Source organism: Colius striatus, chromosome 8 (assembly GCF_028858725.1).
Source record: "Colius striatus isolate bColStr4 chromosome 8, bColStr4.1.hap1, whole genome shotgun sequence".
Taxonomy (NCBI): domain Eukaryota; kingdom Metazoa; phylum Chordata; class Aves; order Coliiformes; family Coliidae; genus Colius; species Colius striatus.
Genome location: NC_084766.1, coordinates 8,041,692 through 8,061,051, shown reverse-complemented (window position 1 = coordinate 8,061,051; position 19,360 = coordinate 8,041,692). Strand labels below are relative to the sequence as shown.

The following is a 19,360-nucleotide window of genomic DNA, read 5'->3' as shown; positions in this document are numbered from 1 at the left end:
GATATGTCGCTGCAACTTTAGGTATGTAAACTCCTCAAGTGCCAGCTAACTCCATAGAACCCTGAAGCATTGCTTGCCTGGTAGATGGGTAGTGAGGCCATGTCCTGGCCTGCAGCCATGCCCTCAGCCACACAGCCTGGTCTGGTCCTGAGGGGTCCCAGAGATAGGGGAAGGGCTCTGGGCTTACCCCGAGTGATCCCAGAGATGGGAGAGGGCTCTGGTCTGATCCTGAGGGATCCCAGAGGCGGGAGAAGGCTCTGCTTCCCTGCAAAGTATGGCCCCAGGGATGGGATACTTGTCACCCGCGGTGTGGTCATCACTGGGAAGAGTTGGGCTGTAAGCAACAAAAGCTGTTTTGTACTCCCAAGTATTTTGATTTTTAGCTAAAGTGAAGCTCAAACAGTTTTGTCTTTCATTTATATTTCGGACAGTGTTTTTAATGAGGTTTGTGTGGTTAGAAAAGCACACGTGCTGGCCAACATAAAGAGGTGGAAGCGTTTGTGTTTTGCCACGCACGCTTAAGGATCGACTCCCCTTTACCACGCAGTGGCCGCAATTGCTGGAGCCTCCCTTCGCAGCCTGTCGGCCCTACAGCACCGAGACCCTTCCCTAGGGCCCGGACTTAGCGAAACCGCTGGAAAACGAGCCGGCAGGGCCAGCCCCGCCATGTTTTTTCTCTCAGGGCCCGGTCCGCTGAAGCGCGCGCTAGGGCCGGCGCGTGCCGCGGCCGTTGGGAGCCGTTCCGCGCACCGCCCCGCCCCGCCTCCCCTCAGGGACCAGCGGCGCGTGGCGAGGCGGGCACAGAGATAAGCGAGACCGTCTTTCCTTGAGTAGTGTTTATTTGAGGTGCGCCACGCAGAGTTGGGCTGTGGTGAGTTGGTGTTACCAGCCTGCGGTTCGGGTCGTGTGTATATGAATACAGACACATAAATACATTTCCATAGAGCACAAGACGCAACGAAAACAAAATGCGCTATAAATACGCGTTTACATTTATAATAAATCTATACTATATTATAAAAATAAAATATCACTAAAATATCTTTTATCTCTCGCGCAACTCCTGAAGTTCACCTGTTTTGTTACAGCTGTGTCCTGCTTAATTACAGACCGCACAGGGGCTTTGGCAGCCCTCGGAGCGAGGGCAGGTGCTTACATCCTTCCAACACCACTGTTTTGGGGTCAAGTTTCTTTTGTTCACTGTAAATTTACAAGTTCACAAAAATTGGCTTTTAAAATATTTGATATCTCAGTACTGCATATGTGTGTGTGTGTGTATGTGTGTGTACGCTAATGGGGAGAGTGAAACAATTCCCTCCTTTGAATTCTTTTGCAAGAGGTTTGTGGGTTCTGGGTCCCATCCAGAGGTCTCATGAAATCATTGCCACTTGTTACATTAGTGTAATTACTCTTAGTTGTCGATCACAATTTTCTTAATTTTTATAGTGAACAGTCAGTCTAATGGTTGGGGAAAAAAATTAAAGCTTTACATTTGATTCCCCCAAAGTGCACGTGCACAGACTGTATTTTTAAATTTCAGAAAAGAACTTTGTATAACATAGATAAGAGCCAAAGAAAACTACTTGTTTCATGAAATCCTTAATCGATAACAGCTGCAGCATGGGATCATACCACATAGGTGTAGGGCATTCTGTTAACTGAGAGGAAGCACTTACGAAACTTCTGCTGTCAAACTGAGAAGCTTGTAATACCCTGTGTTGTGAGTTTTGTCCATCTCAGGACCTTCCAGTTTAAACAGACATGAACTGTGCCTGGAGTTTCTTGAACAAGGTCATATACTTTGGAGATACTACTTTTAGTGTGAGTAATGGCTAAGGTCAAGCATGCAAGTGTCTACCTCTGGAAGGACTGAGTTCATTGAAGCTGCTTGTTTTGGGTATTCAGGCTGAACACTAAAACCAGAGAAGTGTGATACAAGTATGGAATGGTTAGCTCAATAGATAAGAGGTAGGGGTGGTCACTGGTTTCTTCATCAAGTGAAAATATGGTGTTGGCATTTCCACATTTAGTGCTGGAGAATCGAAACCACCTGTGATGGCAGCTGGAGACAAGTAAGAGGCTATTAATGTTCAGTTGCTATAAAATGTCAGGTGGGATTGTAGTTTCTGCCTGAATTCTCAGTGTCTGTGTGTTGAATATTGTATCTGAGCTCCTGTTAAAATTCCAGGCAAAAAAGCAAAAACACAGGTAATACTTGCAAATAAATATCAATCCCTATGGAAATAGGAATACAAAAGAAAATCATGTACTATGTTAGAAGCAAATTCATAAATAATCAAATAACTATTCACGGCATTTTTATACACTTAAAAAGTGATTATAATTTTAAACTGTCTTGAGTTTGTAATTCTATGTTTATATTTTAAAATGCAAAGTGCCTTTGTAGTGAAATGAGACAGAACAATGCAAAATGACTGGGAATGTTTCAGAATAGTTTTCATAATTATAGTATAGGAACAATTTGAAGTCATATTATGAGTTGCTGAGTGAATATTTGGTTCAACTAACAATTTCCCTGATTAAAATGTATTTATTTATTTTCACATTTTCACTTTGGGGAAGATTTTATGCCATAGCATTAAATATATAATCTAAAAATAGATCTCATCTTTGGTTTGAACCACAGCTGATGGAGTAATGAAACACAGATTCTTAAATGAATGTGTTAACTTAAAAAAAAAATTGCTGGTGAGGAAGGGGTGCCTGGGCAGGCTGCCAAATGTTCTCCAGCTTGCCTAGCAAAGGATCTGGGCTGGAGTTAGGAAGTAAGTATCTTTAGTCAGTGAGTAAGCTATAATTCTGATAATATTGACCGAACAGCCTAAGCAAGACAACATCTTTCAGCTTGAGAGAAAGTGACTGAAAATATCAGTCCTTGGATTTATAGGGAATGAAAGAGATAACAGGAAAATCGTAAGGGTAACACTCGTGCAATATGGGAATTACCAGATACTGTATTATTTTCCTGATTGAATTTGCTGTATCTTGCAGAATATGATACCCTACATCTAGTAATAAAAACTATAAATCCCTCCCAAGTGGGATGATGCAAAGCTGCTATGAGTACCACTATTCTTAAACTGGCATTTCCAGCTCTCGCTTGCAGACTTTCTTATACTGCATGCTTGCTTCTTCATTCTAGTTATTTATTGCTGTTTGATTTTGTGTGGTTGCATACACTGTCCTGCTACTCACAACTACCAAATTAATTCCTGTGCAAACAAAAAGGGTCTTAAGTAGGACTGAATTGCACTTGTGCTTTGTGTTTTGTCTCTTTCTCAGACTGGATTTTGCTCACTGATAGAGAGAAATAATGAAATCAATTGATTACAGACAAAATTCTCAAGTTCTCTGCGATGGATCTTCTCTCCAATATACTGCTTTCAGAACAGGACTGCGCTTGAGGCCAGTGCAACCAGAATAAAGGCCAGATTATTTTTGCAGCATTTTTTTAATTGAGGAAACATGCAAACATTGGTCTAATCTTCCTAAACTCTGTTTGTGGAAAATACACAGTGGCCACTCTTAAAAATAATCTGTCTTTCTTATGTAGTCAATAGCATGGTGGTATTAAATACTCCTCATGCAAATTTTCAAGGCTTAGGCATCAGCCTATTATTTACAATATTACTCTCAACATTCCCAATAGGGGAAATTTCTTTCTTTCTCTCTGTTTTACATATAAATTGATATGTGAACATTTTAGAACTACTTCCAGGGAATACTAATTATCAAGTATTAATTCTGTATGCCTCAGTATTTCATTTACATCACATACAAACTCAGTTGTTTTAGGTGGTAAAATCATATAATCATAGAATGGTAGGGTTGGAAGGGACCTTTAGAGATCATCTAGTCCAACTCCTCAAAATGGCATAAATTAATTATGTTTGGAATTGGTAGTAAAACGCATATCTGTGTTACTTCCTCCTTTATTTCAGCCAGTGGGCCCAAAGTTTTTTTGCTGACTCTCAAGCAAGAAATGGCAGATTTAGTAGGTACAGAGTTTTAGATGTTGGCAACAATGTAAAACAAGTGATATTTTGCTTCTATACTAATTTATTACTAGTACTATCTTGGCTTTGAACAACTATGTCATTGCTTCTTCACCAGCTGGATTCAGGAGAATAATTCCCACAACCTCCTTAGAGTTTGCGGTCACTCTGCAGCTGTGTGGCTGCTTCTTGTTTAGCAAGTGGCTTTACCGTAGTAGAATTGCATTTGTTGCACAGATCTCTTATTGCAAGGAGACTTTCTTCCACAGCTTTTGCAAACATGTCTGAGGAGGTTTCTTTACAGTCTTTAAAGCTTGAGATGCAGAATAATATATGCTCTGGCTGAGGGTTATAACAAGCCCCGTAACCGTTGGGCACCACAGGCCCATAGCAGCAGAACATTTCTGTAGTAGTTGGAACCTGGTTACAGGGAGAAGGTAAAGAGTGATCTCTGATTAATCAGGGCACCTGAAATCATCTGGTAAGGACTGAGGGGAAAAAAACCCACAAATACTGGAAATGTGGTGAATCCCTCTTGTAGAATATCACTTCCTTCAGAAGTCTGGACCTGGATAGGATGCTTGGAATGTAAGACCTGATCTCAGTATAGAATTTGGTTGCTCTGTTTGTTTTTCACCGTTTGAAAATGGTATAAATCGAAGTGGGTATAACGCATTTCTTTGCTCACTCGATATAGACCTTTAACAGCTATAAGCTTTCTAACCAATACATAGGGATTTTCATAGGCTGTATGTAATTCTCATAGATAAAATTTCTCTAGGGCTTTTAATTTCTTAAGGTTATGTTAAACTTGTAGTGTGAAGACTGTAATCAATTGTAGTATTGCCTGTTTCTAATAAAAATTTTTAATTGTGATGTCATATAAAATCATATTTTAATGCATCTAGGTTCTATAGTTCTCTTACACCTCAGTTTAACTGTGGCATAATACAGGAGTGAAACTCTACTGCAGAAAACAAAAGATGTGTTAGGAATCTATATGTTTCAGACTTTGTGTACATGAGCCTTCACAAATAGCATTTGGCTTTTTAATGGGGTAGAACAAGCCATTAGTCCTGCTAATAGAGCCATAGAATTGTCAGATAAATTTGCTGTGCAACAGCCGAAGGCCATAAAGCTATTCAGAAGCACTCTTTACTCATGGATAGTTTCTTGGAGAATTTATGTAGTGGTATGTTGGTTGCATTCACTCATGTCTAAAAGCCTGCAAACATTATGACAAGATCAAATTACTTATTAAGGTTTTACGCTGTAGCATGATATTATAAGTCTCTCCTGTTGCATAGTTCCAATCTGTGCTGTTGGGTTAATGTTTCAGCAAATTAATTCCTACGTAGATGTCTTCTTTCATTAAGACTGCTACTACATGCAATGAAACATTTAATTTTCAGGCTGTATGCTATAAAGATATTTCCTTATTCAGAACATTTAATGTAGGACTCTTAGAGTACCTTAGTATAATTACAAATAACTGTAAATCTATACATGTGTAAAATGTGAATCCAAGATACTTGCACAGGTTGCAGTCTTACACTGAATAACTGAAAGTGCTCTGAGATTTCAAACATAGCTACTTTTAAAAGTTCCTCATGGCCCTTGGCATTTGTTTCTCAGAGTGGCAGCTTGCCTGGCTTGTGGTTATACTGTCACTGCAGTAAAGAATTCCCACTAGGCCTGTCGCCTTAGGGGAAGGACGGGAAGAAAGGGAAAAGGAAGATAATGTAGTTTGGAAAGTGAGAGAACACTGAGCCCTCCTGTGAATTTTACTGAGTTTGTGTGCATTTCCAGAATCTCTGGGAAGAGCTTTGGGATGTTGCAACCTCAGTTGGTATTTACTGTGATGATTTTTCAGAAGGAACCAAAATTGGATTAAAAGTCTGGACATTTTTGCAGACTTCTTGATGATCCTTAATGGTACTAGTCTGGAGTTCTTAAAAACTTATTTTGTTTTTTAACGTAGTTCTCATTGTGAGCTACAAGGTCTGTCAGAACACAAATGAATTAGCCTCTACTTAGCAAGACCTGTAAACAGGAGAAACTCACCTGACTGGTTGAGAGGATGAATCGATTGCTTGTCAAATATGTCTCATCTGTAAATATCTCTGGCAGTTCCTTGAAGTGTTCCCGTGCCACCTCTCTCAGCCCTAGCAGGTGATTGTCTATTGCCATTCCAGTAATAGCCTGTGTAGAACATAAGACACCAGCATTTAACTGAATATGGAAACATTTTCTGGGCTCTTACTGCCTTGTTTTTTGGTCTGAGTTGATGAACTGAGTTTGAGTGATGTAATGCATGTAATGTTTAGATATTAGACTCTGAGTATAAACTTTGCTGATCAGTAACTAGAAATTCACATGTTGTTCTGAAGATGTAACACTTGGGAAGAAGATGGTCTTGAGATATATTGTGTCCTGATGTTATCTGGTGACCTGGATGTTCCCCATCTCTCAGAGCTCCCAAGGGGAGCATATGGGGCACCAGAAATCTCTAAGTGTGTTTTGGAATTTCCTGCATGCCACTTGGACTATATGTCAAGACAGGAGGCTCCAAAGCACTTCCAAATGGGAAAAAATACTTCATTGCCTTGCTGCCTACATCTCATTTTGGCAGGTAAAGCATGTGTCATTCTATAGAATTTAGGTCCAAAGGTCTGGTAGATGTCTGCAACAGATTTAACAGTGATCACGAAGTAACAGATTTGCTAGTGGTCTTTCACAGATCTACTAGAATACCCCCACATTTGAGAAGACTGGGGTTAGGGACACACAGCTGCCCTCTTAATTTTCTGCTTAGATATCCACCCTAATTTTCCCCCCAACTCCCTGTGCTTGCTTCATTGCAGAGGTGGATTACCTTAGGGGCAGCTGTTACTTTAGCCCTCACTCTAATAAGGCAATTGAAAACAATAAGTGTAGGGCAGCAGAGTTGGATGGTACCGTAATCCAGGTGCCATGAGCCTAGAATCAAATTGACAGGGTTTAACAAAGGAGAATAATGTGCTTGACAAGCAGAAGACCTAGAGCTGTCTGCTTGCCATCCTGCTTGCCAGTGTCTCTGCTCACTACCATCTTTGGCACAGAACCAGCCATGCTTGCCACCAAACCCTGCTCCTGAACATCCTCAGTTTCCTCTCCTGTCTCATCGTTACAGGTGAGGCAATCAGCAACATGTGGCTGAAGGTTCAGAGCTCAAAAGAGCTACTGTTGAGCATGCACTAAGTCTTTCTGCCATGAGCTTGCTACGTTTGAGTCTGTCTGCTCTATCCAGCTCCCTAATGCTATTTAAGGATTTAAGGAATTTATTAGCTTTAAGATCTTTGCCCTGCTGGCAAATGTGAGCCAAGATGGTTAACATCATCAAAAGTCAGGAGTGGGAGATGAGCAGACAGGACAGTCACAGAGTTTTGTTTCTTTAAGAAACCAAATCAAAATTTGTGTCCAGTTCGTCAGGAATTCCCTCAGATTAAAATATGCATTTCAAATTCCTCAGTCTAGGTTTATTAGAGTCAGTGAGAACATTGATGATAAGGACTGAGCTGTAGCTCATGCCCAGTAACAGGCTGAAGTCATGTAGGAAGGGAACGCTGAACAAGGGACACTGTAGCACACTGAGAGCAGAACTGGTACCCACCCCTATGGCACAGGCTCCTTGTAATGAGGGAAACAAGCAGCCTGAGGGAAGGCAGGATTTAAACAAGAGCACAGGCTTGGTTTTCCTCTTACGGGGAGAATGAAAAAAAAAAGCAGATTTGACTTTCCTCTTAAGATGAGAATCATTTTAACTACTACTAAGTGCCTGAAGCAGGGGGCTGGAAGTGCGTAATCTTGTTTGGCTTATTAAGGAGTGGGCACCCATTGGTAAAGGGGCTATTTGTTCATCAGCCCAGACAGCGCAAGGATGCTTGCAAAAAAGTAGCATGCATCAGGGCAGTGTTTATGTTGTTTTTTTCCACAGAGGGAAACTGACTTGATAATCAAAGGAAATATTTTGCTATCACATAAGATTTATAAGGCTGTTAGCAATGACATTTTTGCAACATAGATCAATGTCATGTCTGAAGAGAGGCCGAGACAAGCTAACGAAATAAACTGTGCGTCAACGCATAGGAAAAAACTGTGCTAAATTGAATTTTAGAGCTCCACATTTAAGATACCAATGCTACTAGTAAGCCCTAGCAAGGGGAAATAAAAGCATTAAATTGCCTTTTGTTTTGTGAAGTAGGGTTTTTTTGTTTTTCTTAGAAGCTGTTACATTTCAGTCTGTTACACACAATTTAGACCATATAAGTCTTGCCTATAGTTTAAAGGCACAACCATTACATTCCGCTATTCTGAGAAAGAAAGAGGAGCTTGGTGAGTAGAAATACCTGGAGACCTTTTTTCAAATTTAATGATAAACCATTTTCTAATGGTGATTTTAATATTTTCCCATGAGCTGCACTGAAGGCTGACATTTATGGCAGTTTCTGGAACCTAAATGACTGAGGATTTTAAGGAAATGGTATTTTTTTATTTAAGAGATGTTGTTCAGGAATTCCATTGGTTGTGACCTAGCAAAGCTACTGTATGTTGTGTTCATTTTGAGTTTACTCTGAGATAGTTCAGGTGAGACAGTTGCCCTGAGGTCAGACTGGCCTCTGCTTTAGAGATAAATATGGAATCTCAGCTTCAAGCTCAAGGCCTCAAAAACTGTTTTTCTTCCTTGCTCCTTTTGTTTCACAGTCTTAAGGACAAATCTTGCCTGAAAGCAACACTTCACCTCTCCACTGCTCTGAGTATACCTTTGAAACCACCTCTGGAAAGTGAATGAATTTTTGAATATTAAGAATATCTAAACAGTAAGCAACAATGTGGTTTGTTAGGCAATGGTGTGAGGAAAAACCACAAGTAGCAAATTCACTTAATATAGTTGGTTATTGACATTTATTCATTTGATGAATGGTTTGACTAAGTTGTATGTAGAGTAAGTCTGTGCTTTGTCTTGGCACAGTGGGACATAGAGCATTACCTAGACTGAATTGTCTCATTTTTAATCAACAGAGAATTAGTTGCATTTGAAACTAAATTGATTTATTCACTGGAAGGCCTCTCTTCCTTTTACACGCTGCATTCAGGTCTTTAAAGGAATACTTACTATAATCATTCCCCCAGTATTAATAATCTTTATTAGATATGGCATTTTGGAATACCAGAATACACTTTTCAGAACATCAGTCCATCTGAGGATTAGATCCCAGGTAGGGACTGCTCTCCTCTAGGGCCGAAAAACAGAAGAAAATGCTTAAATAGTTGTGAGGGGGGTGGGGGGGAGGGGAATGTTCCCAATGTGTTGCAGCAGTCTTGAGCTTATCTGTAACGTTAGTTTATGGGTCTAAGTGGGAGGTCTGGATTTTGCAGTTGGAATTTTATTTCTCATCCATGTTACACAACACGTTGGTTACTTTTACACACTGCTTATTTCTCATTCTGATAAGGCTCTCTGCTGCCCACTTGCCATAGTCCATTAGAATACACCATTGTCACTTTTATTGGCTATCTTCATGGGTAACATTTCATGTTGATCACAGGCCATGCAGAATAAGGGCTGATTTCATCTGGCCACTGTTCTCCCTTGCAAATCCTGAAATATTTATGAAAAAATCCCTTCATTTTGAATTGTTGATTTGTACACCACCAAGCCTAGTGGAGTCCCAGTTTGTGTCTGGACTCTGAGTTATGACACTGATACAAGTCGTAAGTATTTCACAGATGCACGTTCCCTGTGAACATGTTGAATAGAGAATGTCATGTTCCATGAAAGTTCTACATAAGCTAATGCCCAAGACTGATGATCTTGCTGTGGATGTCTAATTCTGTTTTCTTGCTTTCCAGGAAGTATTGTTTAAGGTGAGGTTAGTTGAACATAGCTATTTGGAGGGTGTTTGAGACATTAGAAATGTTCAGAAGTATGACATAGCAGGTACTTTCCTATTTAGAGATGTTTACATTTTTCAGTGTTTAAATAGGTAATGACTGTATCCTCATATTTTTCTTGAGAAAAAAGTAACTAGTCCTATTCAGACAAAGCAGTGTTCTACTTACCAGAATAGTGTAATTAGTCTGAGCTGCAATTGCATCCTTAAATCTCTGCATCTTCTCAGAATCCTGTTGAGGGAATCAAAAGATAGGTATTATTGAATTAACTCTCAAAGAAATAGCATCTTCCATCAATTAGCCAGCAGCCAAACAGCAAGCACTAGAAAATGTCCCTTGCTCCTGGCTCAGGTGTAAGTACTCTTTATAAATGGAAAGCTATAGGTATCCAATGTCCTGATCAGCATCTAGTGCCTGATTGTGTAAAAGTTCAACAGGTTTATTGATGTTGGTTTGTTTGAAGTCAAGGAAAGACTTGTTGCTCCTTCTGTGAATTCCTTCCGTGGATTTTGAGGGAGTAAATTATTACTGATTGAATCTCTCTATTTGAAGTAGCAAAAATAATTGCCTAGTTTAATCCAATGTTTTCAAAATAACCAGGCAATATATCTTCTCCAGAATGGTTTATCTAGACTATGACAGTGATATTAATGAAAGCCATTACTGATATTTTACTAGCCAGTAAAAAAATTACTCCCCTGTATGAAAGGGCATCTAGAATTTTCCAAGGCTGCTCTACCTTCCACAAATGCCTCACATCTCAGATAACAAGCTAGTAAATTTTGACTCCTGTCAAATGGCAGCCTTTTATATTAAGGGAACGATCCTAAGAAGTGCTGCCCTGCTATACATCAAGTCCGACACCGCAACTTTGGAAGACCCTGAAGGAGCCAGAAATGACTGGGTCTCCAGATAAACAGGGAAGCTTAAGCTCCTATGGACAATGAATGATATTTTGAACAAATAATTCATTTTAGAAGCAATATAAGGCCACCATCAGGGACCTTCAAAGTACAACATCTGATATTTTTTCACAGGGCTAGAACTAGGCCTGAGGTCCCTTATACAGATTAAATTACCAAATGCAGTCTTTAAATCTGATTAATTTACAGCTATTCAAGCAATCTCTGGAGTGTCAGTTGCTGCTTCTTTAACAGCAAGTGTCAAAAGCGTGAGATATTTCTCTTGCTTAGGGAATCAGTCTCACTCAATCAATCTTTGGTGACTGTTCAAGCTATCGTTTGAAGATAATTTTCATTAGCATCAGGTAGAAAATTGTTTTAAATTTGATTTGGATTAATGGCTATTAACAAAAAATATTTTGGGGAGTTCAAGGCTACTTAAACCAGGTGATGCGTCTCTGAAAAATAGGATTAACCCTTTTACATCCAGAGGCAATCTGTAGGTCTAAAGAGATCACCTTAGAATAGGGTTGTGTTAAGTGACTTTTATTTCTAATGATTCTTTGATAATAATAGATATAGTTTTGAACTGAAAGATAAAGATGTTCACATCAAACAAAGATTTCTAAAAGTTTGTGGGAAGGAACAATCACTGGTCAGTTTAAATGTCCTTTGTATCTCTCATTGGACAAAAAGCCAGGAAGACTATCAGTGGATTGGTTAATATTATGAGTGCAGGTTGTTTAGGGTGAATGGTCTCTCTCTTCAGTACTGTGAAGGCATGCACTGTAGAGATTTGGAGCTTGAGACTGAGCTCACTTTAAACCTACATGCTGTTCTTGCTTGTGTGAAGTGGCAGAGTTTAGAATGTTGTGAAAGATGGGCATAATCTCAGATTTGGTGGTAAAATTGTGAGAAATTCTGAAGCTGTGGAAGCACTGCAGAAGTCAGGAAGTGGTGGGATAAGGCAGATAGAAAGAGATTGTTGGAGGGAACAAGAAGGATCTGGCAAAACAGTTTCTGGGAGTGTGGGGGGGGGTCCTCCTGGGAGCACAGTCAGCCTGCAGCAGAGTGTGTTGGGATTGGAGGTATGCTGAAAGCCCAAGTGTCAAGGGGAAGGTGTGCACAGATTGACAGCATCTTCTAGCAAAATACGACTAAAATCCTCATTGTCAGACAGGATACTGATAGCAAATAACAATAGCTTCTTCTTGTCCACCGTATGGCAGTCACTATTGTGTGCAATAGTATGGTCATAATCTGCTTTGAAATACCCACTCAGCATAGGGAATTACTTCAGGTTTTCTTTGAGTTGTCATTTTAATATGGAACTTATTTAAGTCTTGTTCACCATGAGCTAAATTCTGGGCTTGGTAACCTTAAGGAGACTGAGGAAGCAGTGTTGGAACAGAGCAGTTCTCTGGGCAAATATTCCTGATCCTCTGGGACATTAGTGCTTCGTTTACAATAGTTCCTTAATTTACACTTAATCTACAGCCCAGCAGGACTGTTAGCAATGCTGTGCTAGATTGTAAAGAACAGCCATGTGGGCTGTTGCCACTGGACTCAGCTTACTGTGCAAAATCTATACTGTGGCAGCATTTTGCATCTAAACAGCCACCTGGAAATTCCCTGTACAGCAGCGAAGTGCAGTCAGTGGAAGTGGCACACAGATAGATATTGAGGGAGGCTCTCAGGGAATGGCGGGCAGGACAGTGCACAAAGCTGTTTGTGCAGCTATAGTCTCGGCTCTCTCAGCAGTACCTCTTTGCATCCCTGTCTACTATGTACAGTTTCCGTGCTTCTGGCAAACAGATGTTGTGCCTCAAAGAAAGGCAATTTAATTGTTCTTTTTGCAGGATGATGTCAGGACAGTTTGGAGACTTGTTTTGTTAGCTTGATGAAGTTTTTTCATTACAAAAGTTCAGCCCCCTTGAGGATCCTATAGGACTAACTTACTTTGCTAAAAATGTACCTTTAAAACCAAAAAGATCAGCCAGAACATATCCACCTTATCCAGAAATCAAAGCATGTGAATTGTATCACTGTACACGTTGCAATCTGCAGCAGAGCTATCTACTGCAGGGGACCCGCCAGGCAGTTCCCCTGGAGTGGCGGTGTAATGATCCAGAACTTTGCATGTTCAGCCGAGATGTCTCCAGGGAGCTCAATTTGGATGTGATGATAAATCACTCAGAAGACAGTACTAAGTCTAAAATCCGATGTGTTGTTTCTTATAATGTCATGTTTAGGCACTTCTGAATCTTTTGAATGCTTAATTAAAAGTAAGGAAATATTTCTATTTAGTTTAATGTTTGCTTTGCACAAAATGCAAAATCCATTAAGCCTTGCTGCCCTGTCCTGTGCCTTTATGTTCTTGGTTAACAGTTAAAAAGTGAGACTCTGGGGATCATGCATGCATTATTTGCTTAGAAGGCAAAAGGAGCCAGACCAACATACCGACAGAGCTGTCTTGTCATCAGTCATTGCTTTTACAAAAGCAAATGCTTCCGAGGTAGCAGACCTAATATTGTCGACTCTGCCCTCATCAAATCGGCGTATGGAAGCACTTTCGTAGGTAGGGACTAGTCTCCTGTGGCATCTGAGAGAATGAAGCAAGAAAGACAAACAAAGAGTAATTATTTTCAAAGAGTCATGAAGACTAAAAGAAATACAGGCTTGATATGTTTTATTTTCACAGACACAAATTTATTTTTGCATAGTATTCATCTTAATGTTGATGAAATATACTATGCTAGTATACATTCTAGTTATGCATTGCCAGTAAAAAATGACTCGTGGTGTAAAAACAAGGCTAGTAAAACTAAAATGTACTGAAAGATCTCAAGGAATGTTTTATTTGCACTGCATCATAAAATAATTGTGTAATTAATCATTTACTTGTGGGCTTGAAATATGTTTTATTTAAAACAAGAAAAAATGCACTCTGTGTGTGAATGAAAAATAGAAAACTGGAAGGGGAAAAAAGAGCTAAGTCAAACTGTGCACTGGAATGAAAAGCCACACAGCAAACAGAACAGAACGTGAAGACTGTTGTTTCATTTGTGTCTGGGTATGTAGCTACCGTTCCTCACTTCAGGAGACCTACTGTACCTTCCAGTCAAAGCAGGGGTCTCAGAACATAACTGTCCCCTAAGGTTTTTGTTGCATATGTGGGATTTATGTCATGGTGAGGATCCAGATGAAAATCTTGGACCAGGTCATTGTTGGGAGTCTGATAATGGAATATGCAAAATGGATGTTTAACAGATGTTAACAGGGTATGCAAAATGTGTTAGGCATCTCTGGTTTTGACCAGGCAAAGACCACTTCAGGATTTAATTTGACATGATAAAGAACTATTTGTGTAATAGGCTGTTCTGCAGCAAACCACGCAACTGATCTCTAGCCTGGAGCATTAACTGTTCTGACATCACAGAAAGGAGCTTTTAACTTTGATTATATCATCAAAATGAGAGGCTGTTATCAAATCTTGGGATGCCTGTGAAGAAGGAAGCAGCAGCAGTTACTGTCCTGTGTAGGAACTCTGATCTGATATGCTGCTGTAGTAGTTTTCCCTGTGAATGCTTTTTGCTCTGTGGTGCAAGGGCTACACGGGTGTTGAGCTGTGGGTTACTGCCACAGCTCTTCCCACGCTACCCACAGTGGCAAAGGAATGTTTCTGTCCCAGGGATTTGGATTTCCTAGCTGCTTCTGCTGCTGGGGTAGCAGGGTGGCCTGCCACATCACTCACCCTTTTCTCTGTGCCAGGCGCAGGGATGGCTGTGGAGAGGATACTGACCGGGAGTGGTGTATGTGGGATGTGGTGATGGGATGGTAGAGCCAGGAGAGAGAAAGGAAGTGGAGTTCTGTGTCTCAGAGACAAGTGGCAATTTCTATCTTGTCTGACCTACAGTCATGATGCAAGATAACTCCTGTCCATGCAGGAGGCATTTGTTTGGGTGCTGAGGAAAAAAATATCCCCTTTCTATAAAACCCAAATTGTGATTCTCCTCTTTTGCTACCTTGTTCTAGGATTTGAATTAACCTTACCTGTAAAATGCCAGCTGAAGCGCTACTTGAATGTAGGCATCTGGGCTAATCTTTTGTTTCTTAATATATTCCTTTCCATAGTTCTCAAACTTGTAGGCGATAAAGTCCAGATTTTTTACTATCCTGGAAAACAAGCAGAGGCAGTTACTGTGAGGGAGATGCAAGAATCTCATGTTACCCCTTCATTAGTAAATAAAACCCAGAGATCATTTCCTTCCTGCACCCACTTAGAGGCAAATGGGCTCCTGTTCTGCAGACATTTCCTTGTCTTTGGTAGCTTGTTCCTAGTCAGTTACTTCTATTCATACAAGTTCTAGACTGGGCTTGTTATCTGCAGCCTTAATATGAGCTGTGGCCCTCAAGTCATCCTGTTCATTTGAATAAAACACCTTTTTAAAAAGACCCATAGTGTTTCCACTTCTGCAGCCTAAGGCAGGGCCTCAACAAATTTATACTCAACAAATTTCAGTGAGAAATGAGTGAATTTAAAACCTGAGGAAGGCTACAAGTTTTAGAGGACTACTACTTTTATTTAATAACAAAAAGGAATGACTGCATCCTGAATGTTTTCATACTCTCGTGACCGCTCTGAGGTCTCATCTGAGGCAACCACACTGGACATACTTACAGCTGATGATGGAGACTGTGTTAATTCTCTACTGAGAAATCATGGACCTGATGTTGAGATCAAATAATTTGGAAAAAAACCCCAATTTATTGCCATACATCCGCCCTCCCAAGATCATTCACATCTTTTACAGTCTGGAAGCACAGATAAGAGAATGAACTTTCATAGGAGCAACAAAGATGTAAACAAATTATGTTCCTGAATTCAAATTGTTTATTCAAACCAGTTGCATTCTACCATCCCATTATGTATCCTCATTGCTTTGGCTTTGTTCAGGTCAAACCCATTAAATTCAGCCACAAAACCTGAGGACCTGCACTGTTTGCATGCTGTGCAAATAGGACCAACTGTTTTTCCAGTGAACTTTAGCTTTCCTAATATTTACATGGAAAGAAAACAATGGTAATGCAATTCCTGAATGCACTGAAGTTGTCCCAGCCTATAAGGGTGCCATCCTCCAAAGAGATGCTAGGTATGCCCAGCTTGGGAAGACAAGAAGGAGCAGGAGGGGAGCGAGCCCTCTAGGAGAAAACTCATGTGTTTGAATGTACTGGGTGGTTCCCAGCTTACAGCGATTGTTGAGAAAAAGGAGGCATTTGTTCTACCTTTGGAGTTTTTCTGCTGATGATGCCAAATGTGTCTGAATCTCAGGGGAACATTTCCATCTTAGTCTTCGTGGAGCGGGAAGCTCGCTCACTGAATCTGCTCGGACTAATTTTTTGGAGCTTTCTTTCCTGTTAGTATGTGAGAGAAAAGTCATTAAGGTCACAGGAATAATCTTGTTTGTTAAACACTGCTTTTTTAACAGGTAAATGACTGGTTTCCAACAGTTGTATGGCTCTTAGTATCTCTGTGCACCAGGGACAATTTTCCCCTGGCAGAGACTTCCTGGGGGCCAAAGTGGGTACAATAGTTGTACTGAAAGGCAACTCACATGTGCTTGAGCAAGTGTTCAGTGCACTGCACCAGTACGATGCCATCAAAAGGGGAATGTTCGCACACGGTACCACAGACTCCATCTCTTCCTACCACAAGCTAAGCAAGGAATAGAACAAGTGAAAGATATATAGCTAATAAATCATCTTCTGGGTAAGTTACCTATGATGGCACCTAAGAAAAGAGGTTATTCTCCTGTGGTTTTCTTTTTACTCACATCAGGAACTTTCTTGACTTACAGATCAGCAGTCACTTGTAGATTTATCATGAGAGACTTCCTTGTCCTGTGAATGGCATTGCATTGGATCTCTTTCATGGTGCTAATTTGGACCAAGTCCTGTGATAATGTAAATTTTAGTATTTCCCATTGGAGTCTGGAAATTGGATTTAGCATGTGCTTTATGGTAGAGAAAACCTGTCATTGGAAAGACAGGCCAGGGTTCTCCTTCCAGCTGGGCGTAATGCAACTTCTGTATCTGGGAAGTCTCCTAGGATCATATTTTATTACAAGTATCGTACCAAATGTGCAAGCTCAGCTTATTTGATAGCTTTCTCACAGATATTTTACTGCCCTGCTCCCCTTTTACCTTTTTTTGTGGTGCTTTCTTAATTTCCTTCTTTCTTGTCTTCATTCCTGATTTTGTTGCATACACATGGTATAACTGGGGACAACCTATTGCACTGTATTTCTGGTCACTTCTGCATCTCAGACAAAAGCCAATGTCTACAAAGAAATTGCAACTTCTCTCACGTGTTTTCTGTCCTTTCCCTGGACTTTTTCCCCCACATTTTTTGAAGTGTCTTTGACTGGGCTTATCCCACTCTGCTCACTGCACATTTGTATCACACATACACATCCTGCCTCGCTGCTTCCCATGAGGCTTTCACAGAGCAAATGTGCGATGCAAAATGTTTACCAAAACATTTTCTGATGCTTTGTTGCAAAGCTGAAGAATATATAGAGAAAATAAAAGTCCTGGCCTGAATACATCTGGACAAATGAATCTCTCCCATATACTATGCAAATGTATTTGCTTTCTGCTACTTTGTGATAGTCTACAAACCAAAAATCTGGTTTACTCTCATCTACTAGAAACATTTTAACTAGTGGGCTTGCAAATAACAGAGCTTTGTAACTAAAGACAAATGATCTGTTCTTTAAATACACAGCACTGGAGTCTGCTAATAATGGCATTTGCAGTGGCATAAATCAGGACTGACTACTGAAATGTATTTGGACTGGGCTAAGTCAGTGCAAGTGAAATTAGTGTTTTCTTTTTTCATATTGCTGTTCTTAGATATGGCAAGAGCAACAAGCAATGCATCAGTCAGGGTTTTTTCAATTTTTCATGAAGTGTCAACATTGTTGTCAGTTGGAGATTAAGATATTGCTTCACCCTGGGGCTGTTGCAAAATGTGAAAATAGCAGTGCAACACTTTCAAATATGACAATCAAAATCTGATTGGGAAAAAGGCTAGAGAATTCAATGCTTCCAGGAAAGACTCAAGAAATTGATTAATGAAGAAGAATTAATGTTATTAAATGAATAAACAGTCTGCTAAGTGAGAATTTACTATGAACTTACACAAGCAGTAGTATTTCTATGATGTCGTGAAAATATATGAGAAGAGAAAACAGAGAAAACTACTGTGGTTTTCTTTTTTTTGTTCTGGGATGCTAGTCTAGATTTTTTACTTCATTTGATTGAGTGTAATTAATTGCATACTAGGGGTTTTTTTTGTTTTAATCAGACACCTGCCGATCTGTGTGCCTGTGTATCTATCTACCTGAAGTGCAAAGGGCAACTTCAGGGAAGGTGAAAGTGTTACCCGTGTTGGAGAAGGCTTTTGCATTGCCATCAAGGTGGTAGGCCTGCTTCCCCTGCCTTACAAGGAATAGTGCTCCTCACCCCAACCTTGCCTGAGCAGGTGCTGCCAACTACCTTCTCCTCCTTCTCCTGCTTGATTCTAAATGGTCCCTACTACAAGGGCAACTGGAGTCCCTTGCCATATGCAAGTAATATCATAGCACTGTAAGGTTTTTTACCTGCATAGGCTTGTCATACCAGCGATTGGCCCCGTTTTTATGGTAGCCTCCCCCATGTAGCAGTTGCAATGCCATGTTTGTATCATTGAGTTCCACCCCACTCGGGCTGTCCAGGCACACCAGGCATATGCATCGTTCAATCATGTCAAGAGAGTCGCGGTTAGTAGAGTCTGGGGACAAAAGAGTGAAATGTTCACATTCTCTTACCTGTAGCACAAGACTGGCTGGGAGACTCTGCTGCCTCTGAGAGCACTGAAGATCTGACCCTGCCTCTGCAATGAGCTGCTGTTTGCAGAGCTCTCTCACCAGCAGAACGTCTGGGTGCAAGGAAATTCCAAGACATTCATTCATGTGTTAACTTTTGCAATATTGCTGTGTATCTTTCATATGATTCAATAATATCCACTTTTTTTCTGCCTTTCATTTCCTGAAGTAATTATATTACAAAATAAATCTATTTTACTTTTAAAGCCAGCAAGGCTTACTTATGTTATATATTAGAGTTAGAGGGAAGACAGGTTGAAAATAGAGAATTCCAGATCTGACTATTGCTGCAATGCTGCAGTATTCTGTTCTGGAACAGCAGTGCCTATACCAGCTTTGTGGTGTTTTCCCATTAAAACCCTTTTCTAGACAAGGAACAGCAGGGCACATGTTGTTTTTGTGTTCTTCTGTTGAAACTCTCTTCTCTCTCCTGTCCCTGGTAATTTTTAAAAAATTGTTTATTTAGAGAAATAAGCCCTGAAGTGGCTATATTGCTTACATCATATGAGGTCATGAGGTGTTGATTTTGAACGTGGTATTGCCAATAGCATGGGCTGCCACATTTCACTTCCCTCCTATT

The 19,360-nt window shown here is 40.3% G+C and overlaps 1 protein-coding gene across 1 annotated transcript in view; it reads right to left on the bottom strand.

The window, feature by feature from the left end:
* Positions 1-4,129: 4,129 nt before the first annotated feature.
* The window catches only part of CHAT (choline O-acetyltransferase), a 33,918-nt gene continuing 18,687 nt past the window's right edge, over positions 4,130-19,360 (bottom strand). The window contains exons 8-15 of the mRNA XM_062001498.1: positions 18,517-18,686; positions 16,468-16,568; positions 16,139-16,267; positions 14,906-15,028; positions 13,313-13,454; positions 10,119-10,181; positions 6,081-6,218; positions 4,130-4,436 (exon numbers count right to left, since the gene is read on the bottom strand). Of these exons, the coding sequence (XP_061857482.1) occupies positions 4,167-4,436; positions 6,081-6,218; positions 10,119-10,181; positions 13,313-13,454; positions 14,906-15,028; positions 16,139-16,267; positions 16,468-16,568; positions 18,517-18,686 (1,136 nt within the window). The 3' untranslated portion in view covers positions 4,130-4,166. The remainder of the gene's footprint in view (positions 4,437-6,080; positions 6,219-10,118; positions 10,182-13,312; positions 13,455-14,905; positions 15,029-16,138; positions 16,268-16,467; positions 16,569-18,516; positions 18,687-19,360) is intronic.